Genomic DNA, 27606 nt, shown 5'->3' with positions numbered 1-27606 from the left:
GTCAGGGTAACATCCATCTGTCTGTCACTTCAATTCAAGTCCATTCGATAAAAAATACACATTCAGGAGTGTGTATTTTTGTGTTGCTGGTTTTGATGCGCTCATTTGACTCTCAAGATCAGGGTCACATCCACGGTCGGGGTTCTGGATTTTAAATCCAGCACGGGACTCCCAGTACAGGGTCAGAGGCTGCTGCTCAGAAGGCTTTTTTGGTGCGAGTGCATGGTCACAGATTTGTATCAGCTCCATGCATCCAATGGCTGGAGGCTATGACTACACTGCTGCCTTGTTGTGATCCGCTTTGTGATGACGTTTTCATTTCGACAATTGAGAGATGGCGAGATCCATGACACATTGTGTTCAAGTGAGGGTTAATGGCAGACATCTCTCGATAAGTTAATTTCACTGCAGTAGAGGTGCTCTTAGTCAACTCCAGATGCACCAAACGCATCCAATGTGCTCTCACCAGGTGTGCTGAAGGATCAATACCACTACATTGGACGTGTGTGGCTGATTGGTTGTTACTAGCATAGGTAACGCCCCCTAAAGACTAAATGAGGGCAGCTGTTGGGGCCGTGTGCAAATACTCTGGCACATTCCCACACATTGGAGAGATGCCATCAAAACAAAACAAAAAAGGCTGTAAGAAGAAGGAGAACTCCAGCAGCAGCGAAATTGAGACAAATGAATCAACTTAAATGAATCAAAAGATTCTGCAGAGCGTCAGTACTGGTGAAAATCAAAAAGCATGGAAGAGCAGTATTCAGAAAGCTGAACGCACATAATATCACCCAACGGTTGTATAGTCTTAATTGGGATCAATGGACCAATATGTCTTTGATAATCCAATCACTGTAAATGCAATAAAACATTTAATTATATCAATTTGGTATTTGTGCGTTTTCCTCAAATGTTTCCTTTGTGTTGTGGTCCGTAAAAATAAGGTTTTTTGGTTCCAGTGCTCTCGACCAATTGGTAAGTGTTCTCTACCAAAGAGAAGAACAGTATAACAACTTTGGTGAATCACAGAAATTAGTGGGCGCTGATGAAAAAAGAACAAATTGCAATAGAACAATAGCCTCACACCTCTCCATGAAACAAACAGGCCAGCCTCCTATGACTACACCTTCTTCTATGAGCAGTGCAGTAATAATAAGCAGCTCTCGCGCACAGATGGCGTCTGCGTTCGAGCGCCGTGTGTGGACATTTTCGAGCTCGGCCGTGATCAAACTCCTTTCTCCCTTCCAACACGAGGAAATGTTAAATACGCCCCCCTCTCGTTCATTCTCCCCTCTGCTCCTCTTCCTCCCACACCCAGGGGACTGGCAGCAGGGCAGGAAGTCCTTTTTTTACCAAGCTAAATGCTTTAATTAAGCCTTCCAACCACTCGGGAAGAGACAAAGAGGTAATGCCATCAGCCTCATTAAGGCTTGCTGCTTCTGCACTCTGCTCTACCATTAGCTGGCATGGGAGCGCTGTCACCGGATACTTATCTCACCGACTGGGGTTGTGTCAGCGCCAAGATGAATGCTACAACAGGGTTAAAACCAGATGTGCATGAATTTACCATAACAAAAACACTTTTGTTGTGGTTCTCATAAAGCCTTATGATGATTTTAAATCACAGATAGCTATCTGTAGTATCACCATTTAAAAAAAATGTCCCCCAGTGATTTACGATGACCTCGATGGAAACAAGAGTGTTGGGTTCATCTCCCTGATGTTCACGACGTCACTCTGTTTCTCACCGACGTCTCGTCTATCATGATTTCCATTTGAAAGGGCAATCTCGGGCTTCTTGCGGTTGAATGTACAGAAGTCAGGTCTGCCAAGTGGAGTTTGGTTGCCCCAATGACTTAACAATGGAAACCGAGAGGTAGGCTGCACATTGAATATTGGACGCTCTCAAGGACTGAATGAGATGATGAGTCAACTATCAAGTCGGGGCAAGCGTCAGTGGTTTGGAAAATGATTTGGGTCTAAAGACGGGATTGGGTATTACTCCTTCTCTTCATGAAAAAAAAAAAAGAAGAAGATTAATGTGATCTTTACCCTTTTTTAATAAGCAAATCACACCCCATGAGTGATCCTGGTCGACGTGCTGCATTGGGATGTAAATAATTACACTTGTAATGTCCTAACCGCGAGAGCACAGTCAACCTCGACATTGGATATTACACTGTGATACATTTTTACTTCACAATGCTGAACGCTTTTGCTGTAAACTAATCTTACTAATACTAATCTCCTGTTACGAGATTAGTATGAAGGAAACCCGTGTTTCCACAGTGCTGAAATATTACAGACTGTGGGGAGTTTTTTTTTCTTCAATCAATCCCAGTTGTGTGCCTGGGGTTGTCCAGCTCGTTCACTAGCGCATGAATACAATGCTCCACTTGGCTGACATTAGGCTTGAGAGCTAATAAATCCAAATTTAAAGCATGAGATAGTTGGAGGGGAGGGCACAGAAGGGAGAGACTTAAGGCCAAAGATACGCTCATACGTTTCTGCTCACCACAGGATACGCTGGATGTTGACGTTACTGAACCCAACATGTGTTTCACAAATAGTTTCATATCACGCTTGCAGAAACGTTGTGAAACGACTCATTATAATTAGGCCACAAAAATACTTGGTTAAGGTCCGGAAAAAAAAGATCACGGCTTGTGACAAAAGTGTGGCGTACACATCGTTATTCTTATTGGCCTGAGAATCGTCACAAGTAACCCAGTTCATGCAGGGTTTTATGAACATTGTAGCCCCTCAAGACCTTTGGCCTCCTTGACTTACGATGTTCTGAAAACACATATTTCCATCTCATTTTATTTGTATTCACGGCAGAATCTGAGCTGTTATGTTGTCTGCCTTTATTTGCATTTCCTTTCTGTATCTAATTCGTAGAGTATGCAACGCTGACTCAATTTGCCCACACAGTGCATTCCATCTCAAAGCTTATTTACAGTGAGTGCTGCCACTCTCCAGTGTGGGGCTTTGTTTCCAGGAGCCTGGTGAAGGTCAGTCAATGATAATGATTTCTGAGACTGCGTTGTTGTGTTGCTCCCCTCAGGCTTGGCCAGGGCTAAGTCGGTCCCCAGCCATACCTACTCCAACGAGGTGGTGACCCTCTGGTATCGGCCTCCAGATGTCCTGCTGGGATCCACGGAATACTCCACCTGCCTGGACATGTGGTGAGCACTCCTAACCTCTGACTAATTCATCCTTAATTTATTCAGGTATAGTTCCATTGAGATCTGGATCAGATTTCTCCAAAACCCATTTAAAACCCACTCATATGTAGCGCATCCTAACCCAAGGGTGTGTTCCCTGTAGTATATTGTAGATTTGTTGTGTATCTTAGTTTCTTCCACATATTTGTGTCTGTCTCCTTGGGCACCCTTCAATTCCTGTAACCCTCCTGCCATAAACAGTGTGGTGGATCTGGAGAGGTAGAATGGTACACATTCATCACCCTCACACGTATTACACTCACAGATGGAGCTACGATGGATATGACAACACGTGTTTACTCCCAACTCGTCAAATACCGCCGTTTGGTCAGTGGCCCTATGCTTCATGTTAGATTCTCTACGTACCGCCGTAACCTCAGTTTGACGTGTCAGTTTCTACTTATTTCATGCATAGTGTCTTTTCAAAATACACTTCCAGCTTAAGTTTAATTAGTTTTTAGGTAAACGAAAAAGAAGAAAAAAATTAGGGCCGACTGTGACTGAGTGGAAGAGCAGGGTCGTCCTTCAATCAGATGATCGGCAGTTCGATCCCCGGCTCTGCTAGTCCATGTAGATGTGTCCTTGGGCAAGACACTTAACCCACAATTGCCCCGGTAGCTGTCCCTAAAGGTGTGTGGATGTTAGTTTGTCCTGATGGGCAGGTGGCACCTTGCATGGTAGCCCCTCCCATCAGTGTGTGAATGGGTGTGAATTGGTGAATGATGACAAGTAGTGTTACAGAGATTTGAGTGCTGGAAAGACTAGAAAAATATCTATACAAGCACAGTCCATTTACCATTAACTTGGTAAGGCTGAGTGAAAGAGCTTAAGATAAGTATGTTTATGTAAAATAACTTTGTAAAGTTTGTATATTACCTTAGAAAACTACTGCCAAATGGGTTACAGTTGAGTAACACAAACATTAGTGACTGTCTCGCTCTTTCTACTGCATCAGTTGCTCTGAGCCTCTAATAATAATAATAATAATAATAATAATTTTATTTATATAGCACCTTTAAAAACAGGGTTTACAAAGTGCTCTACATAGAAGCAAGGTAAAACATAACATCAATACAAGTAAACATTTCACAAAATGCATGTCGTGGTTGGGTTTACATTGGGGTTAGTTGATGGCCCGGTGTGTCTCATAAAAACGCTAAAGGGTGCCTGACCCTGAAGTGGCGGTATTAGACATTTTGGGAGTGATAATGGGTTTGTTACAATAGACACCATTAGCTGATGTCTTTTGCTCCGGTCGCGTAGTTTGAAACCAATTTAAGGTATTTGAGTTATAGATTAATCTTGTGAGTGATTGGGCACAAAATGGAATTGCATTTGTACTGATCAATATTGGAGTTTACGTTGAAAAAATGTTTTCCACAGGCATCCGATTAACTTCAGCTAGTTTTCTGTTGAAAAATATAAATGTAGCTGTCATTAATCAAGATATTGCATGATATCAATAAGTATTATTAACAATCTCCATCATCCTGCTGACAGCTGTGCACTGAGCAGCTTTTCGCTAATGTGGTAGCGTCACAATCTGACAGGACGGGCTGCAGTCACAGCACCAAATCCTGAAGGTCATGATTTTGAGGTTTTTTTAGGTGATGAATATAAAATATGAGCAGCTCATTGACTGAGCAGCTACAACGCTAACTGGAACCCAGCACTGCTAGTCAGACAATGACAGACAATGTACTGTACATACTGTACGGTAAAGGGGTGGAGCGTGGCACAAATCTACCACTTTTTAGTTTGGGCTGAATTATTTAAAAACTATTTGAGTTATAGATTAATTTTGTTTTTTTATAGAAACAACTCACACATCTGGGCTGCAAATGAACACTTGAAGTTTGATTGTCGTCTTGTAATTGCAAGTGGCAGAAGTGGAATGTCACAGCTGAGCCCATGAACAGGGGTCAGCTGTAACAGGCAGTGTTAGTAGTAAATGTATGTTTTAATGCAATTAGTTCAATACAATTATGTATATATACTACAGGTGGATACTGGTTGTGAATCTATCTAAGAAAGAAAGATATTCAAACATCTATCCATCCATCCGTCGCTCATCCAAACATCCATCTATCATGGACACATCAATAGATAGATGGATGGATAGATAGTGAATATTATCTATCTATCCATCTCTTTCCTTCCATGAGAGATGGATGGATAGATACAAATGTGTGGATGTCTATCAGCTATATGAAGGATTAATGGATCGATCACTGCAGCGTGGCAGTCTTTTGTATTCCTTTTAAAGTCCCTTTGTCCTTGTAAGATATACATGTGGGTACAGTGAGGAGTGTAGAACACAAGTGGAGCCTGGCTCTGTGTACCGTCCACGCTACGCAGACATAAAGTATGAACCGGCCTTCGGGAGTTCTCCCTGTGTGGCCAGAAAAACATATTTCTACCTGTCCAAACAGAGGAATGATACGTACAATAGAAGTACTTTATTTATTAAAGAAACCATCTCTGGCTGAGCTAAAAAGGATAAAGAGTTTTTATACTGGACAATAGAAAGGATTTTTGTTACATTTTCTGCTGACAGATAATACAAATTCTGAATACATTGAGTGTGTAATTTATATTCCACTTATTTAAATGTATTTAAATTGAGAGTCATTTTGTGAAACTTGTTTAATGCTGTTTAATACAACTGTTTTTTTGAATACATATTGTCGAAGTGGACAGCTCTTCACTAGTTAGTGATACTGCATAGTAGAGCGTTGAGACATGTTTGAGGACCTTTTTGAAACAATTACATTGTTGATAATATTCAAAATTGGCATAAAAAAATACAAGGAGTACAACAACGTGACCAAACAAGACAAGACAAACAGAACCACACAGGGTTTTCTTTTCAATCAAACATTATGAATCTGCTTTTTATGTTCTGCCTAAAATGTAATTTCGACTGAGACAATCTCTCCGACATTTTTCATATCTGACTCTGACGCTGAAATATATAAAGTAATATGTGATTCGTTATCTGGTCTTTTCCTTGCTTGGAACGATACGATTGTAATTCGAGTTGAGCAGAACCGCAAATGCTTAAACAGGAAACAGGAAATGAGGATGCCCCAGAGGTGGAAGTATCTGCCCCTCCCCCATTCTCCACCTAGTGTCCCTTTCCTCTAAAAGTACCGATGTTGGACTCTTAAGTTGAGCCGTGGTGACCGCTTCTGTCTGGACGGTCAGCAGGGACGTCCCATGAACCCCCAGCTGCATTCTCCAACATCCTATTTAAAAAGGTGTCTGCTTCAAGGGTATCTGCTGGTGGGCAATCTATCCCAGTCAGAGTCACCCTGCGACACACACACACACACACACACACACACACGCTCACCCCTGGTCACTTAGGAAGCAGTCTTCCATGAAGAAGCATCTCTTGCAGGACCAAAAGGTTGTGCAGATCTGTCTTCCTGCCATGAGAAGCATCCATCACAGCAGCCTACAGGTTACAGGCTGCCATCTGTGACGTGATGGAAGACCGCTCTATTGTTTATCTCCCTGCCGCCCTCCCACACGACTGTCAATCAAGAGATCGCTCAAGTGTGATCATGCACAGATTAATGCACAGGTTTAGTTAGGATTGCACACCGTCTTCAACGTGCATGGTGAGGCCGGTGTTATTCCATTCACGAAGAGACCAAAAGCAACAATGTGTTAATCCGTTTCTCATCTCGTACGCTCCTCCCTGTGGCTCTCGGCTCCAAGCCCATTGGTTTCTATTGGAGATTAAAAATGGCGAATTTCATTTTTTTTTTTTTTAAAAAGACTTCGCCAAATTCTCCGAAGGATTCTGTGCAAATTAGAGAAAAGAAAGCGCGTGTGCTTCTCAAAACTCCTTGGTCTCGGTTTGCTATTTGCACATATTTTGTACAGGTAATTTACAGACATATTGTGCAAAATTGGCCCCTTTCTATATACAAATGAGCCCGATTGCAAAAACAGCCCAGTTCCCGAGGATCATTGCTCCAGAGAGTTGGTGGAAACAGAAGCACATTTATCCACTCCACACTTATGGATGCAGTGACAGTTGTGTCATGGAACATACAATAACTAATATTAATAAAGCTGCCGAAAAATGTCATTTTGTGGAACTACTGTACATGAGAGAAAACCTAGATTTAAGTAATCAGTGACGATACACTGCTGTGCCTCGTGTGTGGAGCATGTAGAAACACACTGATTTGATATGCTGCAAAAATATATAAGGTAAATAAATACATTTTCCTCATTAATGTTGTATTATTTCTACATAGCTGTGCAGAGGTGTATCCCTAACCCCCCCAACTATGGGGTCAGATCAGTCTCAATATTAATGAATGCACTCAAAAGGGAATCACTAATATATTTTGTGATTCTTTTAAAAAAAAAATATCAAAGCGCACGCAAATATTTTCCTCTTTGAAATAATATTAATCTACAACTATAAAGACTGCGCTCGTGATGGCGTCATTACGTTATGTAATGTGAAACATGTCATTCAAAACTATCTGCTTATAAAAATGACCATACTTTCTGTCAAAAAGTCAAACAGTTAGTTAGTTCATAGTTCATATAACTTATGGTGTGGATAGCAATATTTTGTTCATGTTTCTTTCAAAACCCTTTTGACCAATACGTGTTTATTGATAACATTTTAAGAAAAAAAAAACAATAGTCCACGCGTATTTTTCAGTCATGATATCATTTCAATACCTGTATCAATGAATATGGTTAATTTACTTACATCACCTTTAAGCTTGCATGTAACATATTGCAAAAAAAATATGAAGCAATGGAAGATACTTCAAGAAATGACATCACAATCAGCAAAAATACCAATGTAGGCTCTGGGGGACCGTTTCCATCACAGAGGTCAAAAAGTTAAACAACGTGTTGAAGGATGACTGTGAGACACATTTTTGTATTTTTTATGCAGACTGAATCCCAATAGTGTATTTGTTGTGTCGAGGCTTTATTGTCACGTGACACCTCCATATTGATGACGGTATTTAAACCTCTCCGGCTTTATTTAAACAGAAACCAATCCCTCTTTAGGTTACACTATACATGCTTTGCTGTCTGTGTGAGTGCATATATATATATATATATATATATATATATATATATATATATATATATATATATATGTACATCATGCACAACATACATATGAATACATCCTGGTTTGTGGTGCTCCAGCTCTCCGGTGTAGTTTGGCCACACGGTGTGGTCTCACTGCTCCATCACCCACCAGCTGTACACACACACACACACACACACACACACACACACACAATGATTGTGCTATTATTTACCGTGTGCCGTTCTCTCTTCAAGGGGAGTGGGCTGCATTTTCATTGAGATGATCCAAGGAGTGGCTGCCTTTCCAGGGATGAAGGACATCCAGGACCAGCTGGAGAGGATATTCCTGGTGAGTCTAAGTGTGTGCACTGTATGTGTATGAGTGTAGTTTGGGTTCCTATATGCTCTCCTGTCCTTCAGTCCAACAGCAGCAGGATGATAGGTTTTTAATATGGATATACAGTAAGTAGAATACTGGGGTTCAGTGCTGATACCTCACTTTGAGAAATACTAATGCTTTTGGTCATTGGCCATTTGCCCACAAACACATGAACTTTGCCATGAACACATGTATGTGTGTATAATGTGAGGGTGTGTAAAGAAGCCTCTTCTTATAGTGAGAGCAGGAACACCCCAGTCATAGTTTAGTTTGAATGTTGCTCCTTGGGTTCTCCACTGTTCTGGAATGAGGAAATAGCAGGAGTACGAGGCCAACCGGCTTTCAAATGGTCTTTTAGATAAGTGCTGTGTGGTGGATCTGATCGATGTGCCTGATTGTATGTGTCTGATTAAAGAAAGAACCCTGATAAGATAGTAGACTGTGATCCTGATATGATATTGCTGCCATATTGCTCACCCCTTTTGGGGCGACTGTGGCTCAGTGGTAGAGCAGTCCGTCGATCAGAGGGTCGGCAGGTTCGATGGCGTGAATGGGTGAATGATGACGTGTAGTGTGAAAGCGCTTTGAGTGGTCGGAAGACTAAAAAAGACCTAGAAGAAAAGTCAGTTTACTATGTGCCCTTTACCCTGAGGGGATCAAAAAGATATATATACATACATATAGCCGGTTTTTGCGTTTCACTTTGAGAAATATGACTGGACGTCATTCATCTCGCTCAAACGAGAAGGAGGGGAACAATGCTGATATCACAGCTGGATCAAGAGTTCCCCAAGTTGACTCTGATTTGCCTCTTCGGGCCAATGCTCCAAGTGTTTTGAACATTCAGTCGACGTGAGTTTAATAATGTATTATTATTCTTCGGCAGCAAATGGTTCTGCCCTTCAGGAAGAACCCTTTTGAGACTGTGATTCCCACATAAGCTGACATGCTCGTGTTTTACTTGCCAGACATTCTAGTGTCTTTACCGTCAGCGAACGCATCTCCTTTCTAGACGACGACATGAAAAGCGTGCGTCCCCCATAATGCATCGGCGTCAGCTGATCGCAGTAGAGGAGGAGGCTTAGGATCTGGTTCAGAGGTAGTCCAGCATCCCACACCCGAGCTGGTCTGCACTCTCCTCCCTGTTTGCATTCATGTTAGCTTTGCAGTCATGTGAGTTTTGGGAGGAGACTCGGAAGCCAAGAGAAACATCTGCTCCCTTTTCCTCCCGCGGAGGGGTACATGTTAAGCAGCTTAGCTCATGTATTTATGGGTGTATGAAATAAAAAAAAATGACAAATATTAGCTGCAGCGTCACTACGTGGTATAAACATGAAACTTCCCCCGGTCGATTGCTGACGCGAAGCATTGTGTCGTGCTGGGTTACACGTCTTCTAAAATGCAAATATGCAAATAGTCGTTATGCAAATGAGGCACTATCTAATTTTAACTCTTACGGTGCATTTAGGAGAAATCTACAGACACAAATAGACAAAGTAGTAACATAAACAACTAAATGTGTCTTTTTGGATGTTTTCTTTCCACTAGTCTCAAGCAAAATAGCTCGACATCTTTTTTTAATTCAGCAGTCCATGAAAAATATACAGTATATATATATATATATATATTTTTTTTTTTATGTAGTGTCTCTCTTTAAATGAGATTAAAGTAAGGGTTTGCAGCATAAATGCATGCAGAAAAATGTGTCAACGTGGACCACAGGAGAGGTTTGGGCGGTTGAACAATAGCACAGTGGCCATTAAGTAGTTACATACCGCATAAATAATGTACATATCAGGGCATTGTATTGTAGGATGGCGTGTATATATTTTAAAGGGAAGGGAGGTCTCGTGAGTCCTTGAATCGCCCGATCTGCCATCCCCCCATATCACTTCATCCCCAATCTCCTAATTGAAGCAGAGCCCTGTAGCAGGGCAGACATAATGGATTCATATTCATAGGCTGGAAGGCCCTGAATAATTAATGTAGACAATTACAGAGATGAGAGTATGAAAGGGTCTGAAGTCAAGTATGGAGACAAAGGATGTTCAACTGCTGTTTGGCCTCTGGGCTGAAGGCTAAAGATACGCATCTGAGAGATGGGATGGATTTTGGATGAAGGGATGAGCTGAGGTGGAGGAAACCCCGCAGGCAGCAGTTGTCTCGCAAAGCACGGAAAGGAGAGGAAGAAAAAATATGCTTCTTATCGATTGATTGTCTTTCGTGCCAGAGGGGAAAGGCCGCACACATCTGCAAGAGGCTGCAGCCCCTTCTCAGACACAAAGACTCGCCGCGATTGGACGAGAGAGGTCCGACAGTGGGATGGCCGCTGGCCAGACTGATGATGGGGCTCAGCTGCACACTGCTCCCCCACAGAGGCTCTTCTGTTTGGTCCCAACTCTTTCTGGCATCATGGAGGACCACTGAGGAATCGAATGGACTCAGATAATGTCTGCTGTACACACGTGACAGTCTGGCTCAACTGATCCATTTTCACCGAAAATGTTTGAAATACATGATTGATTCTAGACAAAGAGTCTTTAATGCTAGGTACACACAGTAAGCCGTATTGAGTTCTTTCCAGAACAGTACTGTGTAACATTGAGGACCCTACTTTGTCCAAACAAGTCCGCCCGCATTAATTTGCAGATCAATGCTAACTGCTTTACCTCCAATCTCCTGAACCACATTCACACTGAAGCCTGAGCCAGAGGCATTATATTTATATATCGGTACGTCCATCCATACGTCCCACCAGTAAATCCATGCGTATGCAACTCTGTTGACATTTTACTTAATGCGTAATGACAGAGATTGGGTTTTTTCTGTGCTTTGAGGAATAAATTCCTCCTTCGGATGAGACTCTAGTGGGAAAGACTGTCAGACCCTGCTGCAGTAAAATGAGAGGTTTCCTAAAAGGAGTCTGGTGCTTGGAAACACTTACACTTTTTGTCCACAGGGGCCGCCAAAATCAACACCAAATGACATTTTTTCTTGGTACATAGTAGCTTTAAATTGTATAATTTACTTTTATATCTGTTTCTATCAGAAGTGATATCAACCTAACTTCCATAAACACAACATGAACTTTCTTTCATACTCCATCTTTTTATATCTACCTATAATCCTAAAATTCTATTCCATCCCGGTGCAATAATAATGGGCGAAACTGAGCCTTTGCTATTTCTCATCCAAATCACATTCTGTGTTGTAGTTTGCATTGAGCTGTCAGCTAGAAGTAGAAGAGACGGATGAATATGGAAATGTGGAGGTGTGCGGTTTGGCGAAGGCAAAGTGTGATCGCAGTACCAGCTCACCTGTCAGAGGGAGCCTGATGTTGACATTTCCATCCGTCCTGGCTGCTTTGCGGCCCTCTGTGTCTGCCTCCGGGCTGTCAGAATGGGTCAGAGTTTGGATGCACAGCCTCAGAGACTCATGTGAAGGGCACCATCGATGGAAATATGTGGAGTCAGAAGCATCTTAAAGGCCATGCTGTTTTGAAGAGAGGAAGAGGAAAGGTCAGCCTCCATCACTGTTTGAGAGGCCCGGAGTTGAGTCGGCACATTGAACACAACGTCCTCAGAGCTGGAACGTCACGCGATGGCCTGGAGTTTTTTCTCATCTCAGCCAAACCTCCAGCGGGGTGGGGTGGGGGGTGTGGGGGGGGGGGGGGGGGGGGGGGGGGGGCGTTTGCATTCCAGTGAGAAGCAGGGGGCTCTTTGAAATGTGCTTGTTGCTCATTGCAGGGTTCTTAGGAGGAGTGTGATAGTATTCAAGGACCATTTATCATCATTCTGCATCACAGGGTTCCATCCATCCATCCCATATCTTCTGCCTATCTGAGGCCAGGTAGCAGGGGCAGCAGGCTAAGCAGGGTATTCCAGATATCCACAGGAGGCATCCTGATCACCTGGCCTCTTCCAACACAAAGAAACGGGGGCGCTCGGCTCTGAGTTCCGTTTTTACACTCCCTCGTGAGCAAAAACAGAAGTGTATTCATGTAGTGCATTTTTCTGAATGTCCATCAGTAATTCAATTCAATTCAATTCAGTTTATTTTGTACAGCCCAATATCACAAATTACAAATTTGCCTCAGAGGGCTTTACAATCTGTACACATACGACATCCCTGTCCCAGGACCTCACATCGGATCAGGAAAAAGTCCCCAAAAATAACCTTTCACAGGGAAAAAAGGGAAGAAACCTTCAGGAGAGCAACAGAGGAGGATCCCTCTCCCCGGATGGACAGATGCAATAGATGTCATGTGTACAGAATGAACAGCATTTACAAAGTTACATAAACACATTACATGAATATGACAATGTATGAATGGAGCTCCAATCCATGAAACAGAAGGAGGTAGAGAGGAGGGGGGGCGGGGCATCAGCAGGGCCAACGCGGGAGGCCGGCTCACCAGGCATCAGACACCTCCAGGTCCAATGGACCCTATAATCAAGTAATCAATTGGTCTTTAATGGGAGGAGTCAGTTCGTTCCTCGTTCTTCTATTAATTGTTATCCGTATTCGTACAATAGCTGCTTCAATATAGAGGGGCTTCAATATAGTTGCTTCAAGATGGATGTCTGAGTATTTGTGCACAAGGTCCCTTGTAACGGAAGGTAACGGAAATACAAAGAGTCTCATTTCCAGGTGGTCATGCAAGAAAGGAAAGCATATTTTGTCATATTATATTCCATCTCTCCCAATCGGCCCCCGTCGATGCGACACGCTGCAAGTTTTGTTGGGCGAACAACAAAAGGAACCAGATGAATTTGTTGAAATTTGTATTCCTCCCCATTGAGAAAGACATACAGCAAAAAAGGCTAGAGAATAAATACGTACATCCTCAAATAGCTTTCCTGTCCTCTACTCTGTGGTTTTCTGGGGCCAATTTCCCCCCAATATCACCCCTCTGCACGTCTGGGTTAAGCGAGGCGTTAATATCCTGCCTTTATTTATTCAAAGTGTCTGTTTCAGCTGCATGCTGGTGTCGGCAGTAATGACACACGGCTGGTTCTTTCTTTAGATAATCTTTAACGCGGCTTTGTGTCTCCGTACCTCTCTCTCACACGCTCTGTGTGAATTAAAGCCGTGGCAGATGAGGCCGGGCCGAGGCCAGCTGGTTAACTAGCTGTCACCACACAGATTACATGTCCACTGGAATGACTTTATGAATATGGACAGGTCTATCTACCGGAAATAAAGGTGTGTGTGTGTGTGTGTGTGTGTGTGTGTGTGTGTGTGTTTGTTTAAAAGACAACAAGCTTTATGGTGAAATATGAGCACGGACAATCTGACAGACACTGATAATATGACAGCTTATGTTTATGGACATAAGACTTGGCATTTACGCCAACACATTGGAGATTTCACGTGACCATAATAATCTGATCCGATTACGCCAATTAGTATTTTCTGCATGAATTTCACATGGCTGTTTCATTAGTATTCATGTTGCCATGTCTGATTTATGCCTCTCTGTTCTCATACACTGTCCATAGCTACAGTAATTGACTGTAATACTAATGTCATAACCGTGAGCCAGGACAGGTGACGTAGTATTAAGAGCGACGCATTGCATGTAGGGAAGGTTCGGATGTTTGGGACTTTGTTCGTGTTCTGTTTAAAAAGTAAACGTTGATTAATTCATCACGTTTTTATACCATATAATGCCATGTCCGTAGTTATTTTAAGACGTTGACTTCTTTGTCACATAAAGGCCCTCACACAGCAGTTTCTTTTCCTGCGCGATTGATTCGTTCATCAATATATTTTCTGTATATTAATCTGTTGTTTTTTTTTGTCACGAAGAATGTCAATATTCCGACATTTTCTTTGTGGTACGAGGTGTCTTTTAGTTAGCAGAGACATGGAACTACACGGCAAACTGTATTACTCCTTTTCAACCTTGGCAAAAGCAGCCAGATCCCCGACTTCCGTTCTTACCTTTCACAATAAAAGCCCCCGGACATAAACAATGTGTAACTGTTTACCAGAGCAATACAATATCTCACAGGATCTAATGCTTAACAACAATTTACCTCAGACAGACTGCCGGATGCTGCTCTGGGTCAATAGGACCCTGCTCGTAAGAATATATAACAATAATAAGTATATATGTGTGTTCATGCAAATGAAGGAACATGTTTTATGGAACACAGCGGGGATCAGGCGTTGATACACTCACACTACTTGTTACTAGATACACTGACACGGAAAAAAAAAAATACACTTTCACCCGACCCATCCTTTCAATGGTCCTTCACAAACAATACATATTAATGCATATGCTGCTAAAAAGAATAGGATGCTATGAGGAGCCTTTGTGAGAGAACCAGTGCAGTAGAACCAGGAGAACGTGGCGCTGCAGAAGAACTCTAAGGCTGCGTTGCTGCAGCAGAAGGGTTCCGCCATTGTGCAAATACTCACTTTCTCTCTATAGAAACCCGGTTTATTTAGAGTGTGTCTCTGCTACGAAGAGTAAGCCAGTGCACATGCGAGCTGATCTCCCCTCAGGAGAGAGCGAGAGCTGCCGGGGAGATAAATAATACCATTTCACCAACAGCCGCTGTGTGAGTGACACGAGCGTCCATCTGCTGAACCCAGACTGGGTAGTCGGGCTTACTGAACACATTCCACCCGGTCGCAGTGGGAGACAGCTGATCCACTTGGCTCTGGTTCTGATCCGTTTGAACCCCGCCTGGAGGTGACCCCAATCTGATGGCGGTTGGAGAGCAGCTAGAGGTGGGACGGGGGATTGTCAGAGCAGAGTAGGAGCCGGAAGGGGCCAGGGGTCAGGGGTCAGGGGTCAGCGCTGGGACAAAGACAGAGAGGAGAGGTAGGAATGTGGATGTGGCAGGGGTCAGCGCTGGTGTTTGTGTTTGGATTAGGAGAGCGATCTCTGAGGACACCGGCACAAGGTACACACCTGCACCTCCCAGGAGATGCTTACAAGTCTGAGGGAGGGTTAAGACAAAATAATAATTCAAAGATATGGGAAAACTTGCCCAGTTGGTTATTTACATGAAGACAAGTTACAGTTACAACTTTTCTGAAATGTGTTGGATAAATGTGCAAATGATGCATTTTCTAATGGTAACCTTTGGTGAATTTAATGTAGAGAAGCGAATAGAAAACATAATAAAATAAACACCTAAATGTGTATTTTTTGATATTTTCTTTCCTGTCATCTGAAAGAAGTGGATTATTGACCCAAATTGACCGGTGGATGAAAAACCATGTTTTGGCCTTTGGTGTCTCACCAGTCATTTATTACCAGAATTAAAACCTCTAAGCTTTAATTCTAAGTTCTATGACGAATACAAACACAATGGTGACAGAAGCATGTGTCTCTCTACTGATAGCCATGTAACAGCAGGAGAAAAACATCAGAGAACTAGAACATTTCGGTAGAAATGTTGACAGGCCGTGCACGTTTTGATGTATTTTGGCGCATGTGTTGGCAACGCCGTGCAGCCTTGTTGTGCCACAGCGTCCTCCAGCAGCTCTGTGCATCCTGGTTTACTGACACGACTTCCTGGCCACTAAACAGGGCATTAGTCACTAATGTTGTCAATTGCACCAATGTGTTTGTTTCTTATGACAAGTCTTATGCCAACGATTCTCCACCCCAGAATAAAAGCGCCATTTTGGTTAACTATAGTTTCGGTCCGTCTGGCTCAGTGTCATAACTCCCCGGCACTGCAACCATTGGCCATGTTATTAGTAACAGATGTGCTCTTCCTTCAAAACACAGGTGAACATGGCTGTCAAGAGAAGGGTCCATTACTGTCTTTGCTGTGGCACGTTTAAGGAAAAGACTTACATATTCTTTTTATACGGGAATATGTAAGTCAGCAGGAACATAATAATGCATAAGGACACCAAAGCAACATTGGTAAATGTCTGCCTCCCATTGACTTCCATTCTATGAGAGGAAAGGGAAGAATACTCCTCGTGTTTAAGTTCAATTCAATTCAATTCGGTTTATTTTGTATAGCCCAATATCACAAATGACAAATTTGCCTCAGAGGGCTTTACAATGTGTACACATACGACATCCCTGTCCCAGGACCTCACATCGGATCAGGAAAAACTCCCCCAAAAAAGTTCACATCCCCGACAACGGTTTGGTACCAAGACCTGAACCTTCACAGTCCCGGTGGTCTTCTGGGTTACCCCAACTCGGGACTGACGACCAAGAGTTTGCATTGTCGACTGGGGCTGTGAAGCTGGAAAGATGCAGGCAGTCTCTGACGAAAGGACGCTTTCATGTTGCATTATGGGAATTGTGGGACACTGCTTTCTTTGGAGCTTGAGATACATACTAGAGATTGTAGATTCATTTCACTTTGTAATAATTCAAAGCCAAAGCCATAACATGAGTTTTTTTTTTGCTAAACCCAACCAAGTAGTTTTGTCATATTGCTTTTTGTTGGCTTTGTGTTTTAAACTGTTGAAAACAACCGCAGAAAATACCTTTCCCTTCAACGTAATTGAGAGTGCAGTGTGGTTGTATGGGAACGTAGTTTTCAAAGGAGACGGGGCCCATTATGGCAGCACTTGGCTTTGCTCCCGTGCTGGTACTCCTGTCTGGAGGCAAACCATCATCTACTGGAGCTAATTCACTGACTATGGAGAAGTACCTCATACACCATGGACGACACAGACCACTCTAATCTCTTCATTCTCGCTCTGGCAACACGCATATAATTGGGGGGGGGGTTCCCGTGTGAAGGTCAGACATTCTATTTGTTTGTGTCTGACTGGCCGGGTGGTCTGTGACATCATTTGTGGCAGAATATGTATGTCTGGCAGAATGTGCATACAGAGCTCGGGGGGGGGGGGTCACGACCTGTGACCTCACAGGAATGCCTCTGAGGCAGGACTTTCTCCCCTCTGATCCGTGGTTGTGGTCTCGCACACCCTCCATGCTCTCACGCAAGTAACTTACAGAATTTACTAACGCCGCTTACATAGCGAGCATCAATATTTTACCTAACAAATGTACTTATTGGAACCGTAACCACAATATTATTTCCCTAAACCTAAGCATGTGGTTTTGTTGTGTACGAAATACCCAAACATGTATTTAATTTAATAAGACACTATGCACATGTAGTGAGAGGAAACGGACACGCCCTCACTGCTCGGTCCAAATCTGACGCGGAGGGTCATGTGACATCACTTGAGGGAGACGTCACAGAACTGGAGACAGAACAGACTCAATGCTTAACGTTCATTCCACATATGACGTAGTACTCCACAACATCTGGAACCAGATGTTGTGAAATCTGAAGAGTTTCCCCTTGTTTCCAATGTCCAAACGAGGTTTGTTCCAGACGTTTCTGAGCTGACTGTTCGTGTCCAACAGTACATCGACACTGGAGGTCATTTAGCCCGTTCAGCTTTTTCTTTAACAAACTGAATCAAACTATTCATCAGCATCGTCACCCTGGAATTGTTTGTTACCTGCAAGCGTACTTTCATATTTGCTTCAATAAAGTTTATTTAAAATTGTCTGTGGAACCGTATACTGTGACGTTACGTTGAGCCTCCTCTGCTGTCGGGGGAGGTGCAGGCATGGTACACACGGAGGTCTCTCCTCCTGGTTATGCTGACGGTGGATGGAGTGGCAGGTATCCTGAGAAGAGCGGCTCATGAGGGGACCGTACTGAGCACTGAGCACAACACGGGACATGAAGAAACAATGGAGAGCCTTGATCTCCACACCAGATGCAGGATTGTTTGTTTCTTCTGATTGTCCCGTTTAAAGTTTCTTAAAAGGGACACACGATGTGCATATTCCTTTTGGGTGTCTGGAGTAAGACTTCCCAGGCAGATCTTTGAATCAGGAAACGTGATTCAACAAGCCGTTTAGATTAGATCCCCTTCCTGTGTCACCTGCAGGCTCATTAGAATAAAGCCCATCTGAGAATCTCCCCCCACCGCTTGGGAACTGCATACTTTACTTTACTTGTAGTACATTCTGCAGCTGCCCGTATAAAGTGCGTACTGTAGTATGCAGTGTGCATTCAATTGGGACCTACTTCCTCATAACACAGGACCTTGAACTTTGACCCTCTTGCTCATATATCTGCTGCACATTGTGGGTCAGAATAGCCAGACAAGCATGCTGCAAATTCAGAAGAAACATGCAAATAGATACAGAAAATAAAAGAATCAAATGAAAGAAACACGCTCACCTCTCTGTACAAAAAAAAACATTTCAATTCTAGTCGCATCTTTATCTGGTCGGATTCCCATTATGACTCCTCTCCTACATATGGAGAACATGTGTCAAAGCTTCATGCTGGTTTCTCATTATTTATTGTAATTTCAAGCGAATACAAACTGAACACGAAAAGCAACATGCTGTGTTGGGGTCGACTTTACACAGTTAAAAAAAAGAATTGCATTGACTCCCATACCATCTCAATCTGATCGTTTAACATTACTGCCATAGGTAGTCCCAAAAAATACATCTATATAAGCCAAAAAAGCATTGAAACCAGTGTTAATAACTTAGTAATTCAATCATTTGACCGGTTGGCTTCATGTTTTGTCATATGCTCATATAATTCATGATATTTTCCCCTAAACACAAGTTAGATCTATAACAATGGGACTTTTTTAAAATGAAGTTCAGTAGCTGAGCAACTCTTTGTCCTGACTGCGCTTCCTCACTGAGGTCGGCCTCGTGGTGCTTTACTGCCCTCTAGTGCCGTGTTGTGTTATTACCCCAACTATGACTCCCATGATGAGCAAGCATAAGGCAAACTACCCTCTGACCTTTTCTTTTTTTCTTTTTTTTTTTGTAAATCCCTCCGGTTTTCATTCCGTTTCACTTGAGTTGCGCCTCGTTAAAACACACATCATGTTCTGACCTGGGATTCCTCTGCGTATGGAAACATCCATCTTCTAAATCCCTCAACCTTTTGCCTCTCCTTTGTCTGTTGTCGGCCACGTGACAGAGAGCCTGTCAGAAATGGAGTCATCCCTATGATCCCGCAGCACACCTTCCACTGTATGCAGTGTGTGCTCCGACAGCAGATCCCAGAGCAGCCACGCTGCTGCAGATCAGAGACAAAGCGGGGCAATCTGGAAACTATTATGCTGCTGAGCTGCGATGGATCATGTGGAAGGCATGTCCGTTGCTCCGGGTTCTGTCATCATAAACCCCGGCTGTGTGCATGAGAACTCCAGCCAACCTCTCCATAACCGCTGCACAAATCACGACTATTGCACAGGCAATGGGAATGGAATTTATCTTCCTCTCTCATGCTCGTCATGGAACGCCTAGGAAACCATATCTATAATACATAATACATCATTCACACTTGCCACCTATTTACTCATCTGAAAACCTTCCGATTCTTCAACCACTATTTAACAAACGACGGTTGTCATGTTTAGTGAGTACTGACATCATCACGGTGCTATTGAATGTGACCCAGAAATCCACATAGAAGATGGTAAACGCGGTTTTTATTCGTCTTAAAAGTGCTGCAGTCGATCTAAAGAGTATTTATTTGTTCTCATCTCTATTCTCGGTGTGTGTTTCAGGTCATCGGCACCCCATCTGAGGACACCTGGCCCGGAGTTCACTCTTTGCCTCACTTCAAACCAGGTGAGACCTTCCTTGTCCTGAAGTGACATACAGTGAATACATGTAAAACCTCACCAGACACTTAACCCCCAAATAAGAACACAGTGTTAACCAAAGGGTTACTAGCATGAAGCCCCTTTTTAATTGAAACATTGAATATTCTGAATAATAAGCACGTGTTAAACATTTCTAGATGATGAAGTGGTTTTTTTCATGCTAAATGCTGTGTAAATGATTGATAAGATTGTTGGACTGTCTTGGATGGTAGGAAGGACATGGATATGACCAAATATGGGTATAAGAACCAAATTGTATTAGTTTGAACCTAAAAGGTAACGTCATGATCTATTGAACCACTGTATAAGTGACAGCAGGTCATTTGGAGAGCCGATGAGAGGACACTTCAACATTCCCAAACTCCGCCAACCAGTTAGGCGTCAGTTTACATCCACGTCATGTTGTTCTGTTAGACATTTGAGTGAAATGTTCACAACTAGCGTAGGAATTCTTCGGAGTTCTGGCCAAAAATGGGAATCGGGGTGGGTGACCTTTGACCTTTGACGACGAAAATCCAATCGGCTCATCCGTTAGTCCAGGTGGGCGATTGTGTTGCGAAGTTTGAAGAAATCCCACATCAGGAGTTACGGATGGACGGATGGAAGGATGCAAGGATGGACGGATGGAAGGATGGATGGATGGATGGATGGAAGGATGGACGGATGGAAGGATGGAAGGATGGATGGATGGATGGATGGATGGAAGGATGGACAGATGGAAGGATGGACGGATGGACGGATGGAAGGATGGACGGATGGAAGGATGGATGGATGGATGGATGGATGGATGGAAGGATGGACAGATGGAAGGATGGACGGAAGGATGAATGGATGGAAGGATGGAAGGATGGATGGATGGAAGGATGGACGGATGGACGGATGGACGGATGGAAGGATGGATGGATGGATGGATGGATGGATGGATGGAAGGATGGACAGATGGAAGGATGGATGGATGGATGGATGGCTGGAAGGATGGACAGATGGAAGGATGGATGGATGGATGGATGGATGGATGGATGGATGGATGGATGGAAGGATGGATGGATGGATGGATGGAAGGATGGAAGGATGGACGGATGGAAGGATGGAAGGATGGACAGATGGAAGGATGGATGGATGGATGGATGGATGGATGGACGCATGGACAACCAAAAAACATAATTCCGTCCTGCTATCACTGGCACAGAGGCGTAATACTGCAGATGTATTGCTGGTGTGCCATTGGCCAATGACCTACCAGGGACACATACTTACATACTTACTACCTGACCATCAACATGCACTAATGGGACAGTGGACCAAAAGCTCTCTGTACTCCATAAATGCAACAGCAGCAGCAAGGGGAGGAGGGTTTGGCGTGGGGGTGGCAGCTCTGCCAGGGCAGCCATGCCCTCTGGGAGCTCATTAGGGCTTTTTAGAGGGAACATGAATAGAGGGACTGCAGATTAGTGCTCACTGATGGAGGGAGAGAGAGAGCTGGAGAGGAGGAGAGGGGACAGGCGAAGACGGACATAAAGAGGGTCGGAGTGATGGCGCGGGGCGGCGAGGCATCACAGAGCCGCCTCCCATCTCCAGTGGCCAATTAGGGACCCACTGGGGTGACTCTCGTGGTCACATGCACACACAACACATCCAAGTGCACTCTCTCATCCTGTGGCCATGGCGACGGTCGGCTCTTGTTTGCCTCCCACACACTGTGTGGAACAGCTGTCTAAGCGCCACACACACACACACACACACACACACACATGGATAGCTCTGCCTGGTTCTAGCCTCTGAGCATTGCATCTGTTCATGTGATGTCTGCATCTGAGGCTGTCATGGCTGCACTTTCAACAAACACAGGAAGACAGACCAGGCTTTAAATATTTAGTGATGCCACGTGATATATACATATATGTGTGTATTTGTTTTATTTTTTTTGCGATGATCTTATTGGTTGAAAAAAAAAAAAGTCAACCACATTTATGATCCAAAGACGCACTTTCACTGTTTGAGTGACCAAGTAAATTAAAAGCTACTCTGGAGTTTGAAATCATATAGTATAGCATATGAATAAAAGAAGAGGAGAGAAGTAAATTATACAACTGATCAAATAACTCTTTGTTTATTAATGAGTGGATACATATAATGCAATAACAATTTTAAACCAAAGCAAAATATCTTTCTCTTTTTAATTTATTTAAATTATGTGAAAAAAGCTTTTTTTTAGAGGGGGGGGGGAGATTTTGAGCACTCGATAAATGGTTCCACTTCCTGTTTGGCATATATATATATATATATATGCAAATATATATATATATATATATATATATATATGAAAATGAAAAGATGTATTTTTATATTTTTACCTCCCTTTTCATTGAGCTGTAATGGAGCTAGTGGCCACGGGAAAAGACGTTCAGTTGTTCCAATGTCAGCGCTCCAACACATAGACAGTACTAGAAAAGAAAAAAAGACAGGTTTGGGCTCATATACAAGTGTGATAATGACCTGGGAAAACAAAGCCCTTTGTAAACCTGGTAAATAGAGCACGGTTATGTTCCATAATTGACAGATCCACTGCGTTCCAGAGGCTGCCGTGAGCAGCAGAGGGCAGCAGAGGGCAGTGTTGCGTCAGTGTGGAAAAGCTTTCCCCGTTTCCACCTCACCGAGCTCCTCTGAGCAGTTATCTGCACACTTTTTCCAAAAAAACAGAGTGACTGCACCACTCCTCTGGTTATGATTCATCACATTCTCTCTCTCGTGTGTTTCATCCCAAACGTTGCTCTTGAGGTTGGATCTCAGACAGCAGCGTGTGGTTTGACCTCAGAGTGGAGGCGCCACTTGTTTTTTTCACAAGTTTTGCGGTTTTGGAACGGTTCCACGGATCTTTGCCTGTTTTCAGCCATATGTAGCCTTACCTCCCCACCTAGTAGGTCCAATTTGTACACTGCATTCTGCTCTGGACCAATAGCCTCTGGGAAGTGAGTCTTTGTCATGCCTATTTGCTGCAGCAGGGAGTAGAATTAGCTCTCAATGTCCATTCAAGTATCACGCTTTTGTACAGAAAACGGAGGAGCATCCAGCTGGCTGAACATCAAGTTGGATGTAATACACAGGAGGAAAAAGACCGTCATTCTACAGTCTTATCTAAACGGGAAGTAATGCCAGATTAAAGAACACAGTTCTATTTAATACTTGAGTGTAATGATTTAAAGGGCCAGTGTGTGGCATTAAGGGGGAGATCATATAAATAATGAGTACGATTTATGTAGTGTATGATCATCTGAAAGTAAGAACTGCTTCAGGAGCTGCTCTGCCATGTTTATCCAGCTAATGCCTGGTTCACACGACACGACTCCCATTCGGATTCCGGAGCACCGAGACAAAATCCCCAGATTTAGAGGCACGTGTGACCTGTCCAAAGACGAGAGCCGCGGACACATTCCAGATTTCTAGCATGTTAAATATCCAGCAGCCTGTCAGGCAGCTACAGCCAATAGGAGCGTGAGATACGGGGGGGGGGGGGGGGGGGGGGGGGGTTCAGGGGTCTCCTCATCAGTTGCCAACCCACGTGAGCGATGTGTTGTCGGCCGATTGCGTGAATACATGCAACACTTGACACGGCGACTTGATCTACATTGTGGAAATAGTAATGAGGTGTGTCAGCACACGGGGGGACGACTGCAGCAAGCAAGACCACGCCCGGGTCACTTCCTGCGTGTGTTTTCATGATGAAAACGTATTTTGGAACCTCATCGTGGTAGAACTCAAGTCAGTCGTGTCGTGTGAAAAGACTTCAACGCTCCTGATTACTAGACAGAAAGTTCTTTCGCGTGATCAGCAGAGTGATCGGGCTGCTGTATAAGTTATGATTGGTGCATCACATAGTTCTGAAAAATCCGGATGTCTAAGCCAGATGGATAAATAATGAACAATGCAACTCCCCTCAGTAGGTGAAAGCAGAACGTCAAGGCTTTTCAAATAAGGCTGGATGGGGAGACAATGAGATTAATGAGTGCAGTGCATTGTGGTCAAGAGGCTTTCAGGTTGTGAGAGAGGCATCAACGCAGATATGATCATATATTGTAAAATAATAACTGACGGAAGAGTTTAAAGATGTGTTTCTTTGCAAAAATCCAATTATGGATCAATCATGTCACAGTTGTTCATGGGTCACAGTCTGTCCATCCATCCCTCCATCATCCATATATTCATTTATCCATCCATCCTTCCGTCCATCCATCTATCCTTTTATCCATCCATCCATCATCTAACCATCTATCTGTCCATCTATCTCTCCGTGCGTCCATCCATTTAACCATCTATATGTCCATCCATCATCCAACTATCCTTGCGTCCATCTATCATCCATGTATTCGTGCGTCCATCCATTCATCCATCCATCCATCTAACCATCTATCTGTCCATCCATCTATATGTCCATCCATCCATCTAGCCATCTATATGTCCATCCATCATCCATCCATCTAACCATCTATCTGTCCATCCATCTAACCATCTATCTGTCCATTCATCCATCCATCCATCTAACCATCTATCTGTTCATCCATCTATCCATCTATATGTCCATCCATCATCCATCCATCCATCCATCTAACCATATATCTGTCCATCCATCTATATGTCCATCCATCATCCATCCATCCATCTATCCATCTATATGTCCATCCATCATCCATCCATCCATCTATCCATCTATCTGTCCATCCATCATCCATCCATCTAACCATCTATCTGTCCATCCATCTATATGTCCATCCATCATCCATCCATCTATCCATCTATATGTCCATCCATCATCCATCCATCTATCTAGCCATCTATATGTCCATCCATCATCCATCCATCCATCCATCTAACCATCTATCTGTCCATCCATCATCCATCCATCCATCCGTCTAACCATCTATCTGTCCATCCATCATCCATCCATCTAACCATCTATCTGTCCATCCATCCATCCATCTAACCATCTATCTATCCGTCGGTCTCACCATCCTCTGTCCATCAACATTCCATCAAACCCTCCTGAGGGAGAGAACCCAGAGCCTCTTGCTCTGAGGAACAGTGCTGACCTCTACACCACGTGCTTCTTCTTAGTTCTTTCCAAATGGAAACAAGGAAGTTTCAGTGACCTTGAAAATAGAATGTTTATGTTTTATAACTGATGAAATAAAATGGTGTAAATGCATCCATAGACACACTACATGTTGTATTTACATGCCACATTAAAATGTAAATTCAAGAAAATCTGAATTGTATATATACAATCTTTTACCTTGCTTTCCAGTTGTTTGTACGGATATGAAAATGTATTCATTCATATACACTACAACATACATGGCACATGTTATAGTAATGATGGTTTCCAAACGGCATAATCTAATATGGATTGATCTGCAATGATGCGTCTGTATAGTTGAGTTCCCTTTTAATGACACAAGAATCCACATCCTCCCGGTAAATCGTTAACCGTAATTACATAATGTCCAAAAAGACAAACATGCACCGTCTCTGTTACAAAAAGAAGAGGCCATCTGCAGTCTCTACAAACCCTCTCACCTCCCCAGCGTCCCTCTGTTTACTTCACCTCTGGCATCCAGGGAGCTGAGGCCGGTTCACACCAGCCCTGGCCCTGAACTGGATGACTGGACCCACTGACAGTTGGGTGGCTGGCTGGTGGGATTAGGCTGGCAGTGTCGGGAGGTGGACTACCTCGCTGGGTGGCTGGCTAGCTTGAGTGGTGGCCGGTCAGTTGGCAGCTCAGCCCTCCTGTGTGTCCACATGGCAGTTTTGGCTGAGACCGAGAGAAGAGGGCGGAGCCTCACGCACTCGCAGTAGAATAAACTCAGTGTACTGTTTCCCTAAACTGGAGCAGAATTGGAGCAAATTTGGCACAAACATGCACCTAAGGATGAACTGAAGGATGGTCAAAGATCAAAGGTCACTGTGACCTCACAAAACATTGATTTTGCCATAACTATATATATATATATATGTTTATCTATATTTATGTGCAAAATGTTTAACTTATTTTATTGTATAAACAAACTCAGTGGTTGAGTCGACACCATGATTTTCATATAGTGATGATGATATACACACTGCAAAATGTCTTGTAACACACGATGTTTCCAAAAGAAATATATGTCCGTCACTAATAGAGACATTCACTGTGCTCCATAAACTCTTGTTATTCTTTTTAATGTGAGTACACCATGGCACTACCCTTATAAAGGACGGGTTACATGCAGTGTGAATTCAGTTGGAGTATTGGAACCCACAGAAAGTAAAGTCAGTGTACGTTTACACGGCACTTAGTTGATTAACGGCGGTTAGAAAAAACTAGCTAATTGCAAGGCACGTAATAAACTCAGTGAGTGATAAGGGCTTTTAAGATGTACGGTATGTGATAAGATATGAACCAATGCAACTGTGAGTTTTTTAAATAATGATGTTAGGATGGATGTGCTTTGGTGATGAGATGACAAATGTCTTCATTGTTGGTTTGTTGTCCTCTTCTCATTACAGACCGCTTTACAGTGTACAGCGCTAAGAAGCTCAGACAAGCGTGGAATAAGTAAGTAAACCGCTCGTGTGTGTGTGTGTGTGTGTGTGTGTGTGTGTGTTTCTGCTCCGGGACAACAGACGCGTAGACAGGAAGGAGTCGTTGTGGCTGGTCCCAGATGTGTGCCACTGTGTGCCCGAGGCAAACATCTGGAGGGGAGGCCGCAGAGGGCAAAGGGGAGTTTGTCTCTTTTCCCGTAGTTTCTTCTTCTTCTTTTTTATAAAGCAGCACCAGCAAGTGATCAAACTCCAGCTCTCTAATCAGCTGGAATCAGCAAGCGAGGATCCATCCCCGCTGACGAGAGCCCTCATCGCGCAGGACTCTTCAAACACATGTGTGATTTATATTAATCCGCGCCTGTATTCCCCCATTACACCACAGGCTTCTGACCATGATGTCTTAAAAGTGACATCTCAGTGGGAAGCTGAACCTGATGGGCTGTTGTATTTGTCTTGGTTTACAGAAAGAGAGCATCTTTCTGGTACCCCGTCGTTATGGGGAAATGAAAAGATTATTTTATCCAATTGTGTGCTTTCGATGTTTTATGAAAATCAGCTATCAACAGTTCATTTGTAAGATAAAAGTCTCTTCAGTTATCGTGTCTCTTCTGTCATGTAAAAACAGCTGTGAATAGAAAAGGTTGGAGACGATTCATTCTTGTGTCTGCAGCATTTTAA

The 27606-nt window shown here is 43.3% G+C and overlaps 1 protein-coding gene across 3 annotated transcripts in view; it reads left to right on the top strand.

The window, feature by feature from the left end:
* cdk14 (cyclin-dependent kinase 14) overlaps window positions 1-27606 on the top strand; it is a 150594-nt gene that overhangs the window by 75982 nt on the left and 47006 nt on the right. For all 3 annotated transcript variants that reach the window (XM_034528777.1, XM_034528778.1, XM_034528779.1), the window contains 4 exons: window positions 3068-3188; window positions 8565-8658; window positions 20254-20317; window positions 26893-26941. In XM_034528777.1, coding sequence (XP_034384668.1) covers window positions 3068-3188; window positions 8565-8658; window positions 20254-20317; window positions 26893-26941 — 328 coding nt within the window. The remainder of the gene's footprint in view (window positions 1-3067; window positions 3189-8564; window positions 8659-20253; window positions 20318-26892; window positions 26942-27606) is intronic.

This window comes from Cyclopterus lumpus, chromosome 25 (genome assembly GCF_009769545.1).
Source record: "Cyclopterus lumpus isolate fCycLum1 chromosome 25, fCycLum1.pri, whole genome shotgun sequence".
In the NCBI taxonomy this organism is placed as follows: domain Eukaryota; kingdom Metazoa; phylum Chordata; class Actinopteri; order Perciformes; family Cyclopteridae; genus Cyclopterus; species Cyclopterus lumpus.
The sequence above is the reverse complement of the archived record's forward strand: the minus strand, read 5'-3'. Positions and strand labels throughout refer to the sequence as shown.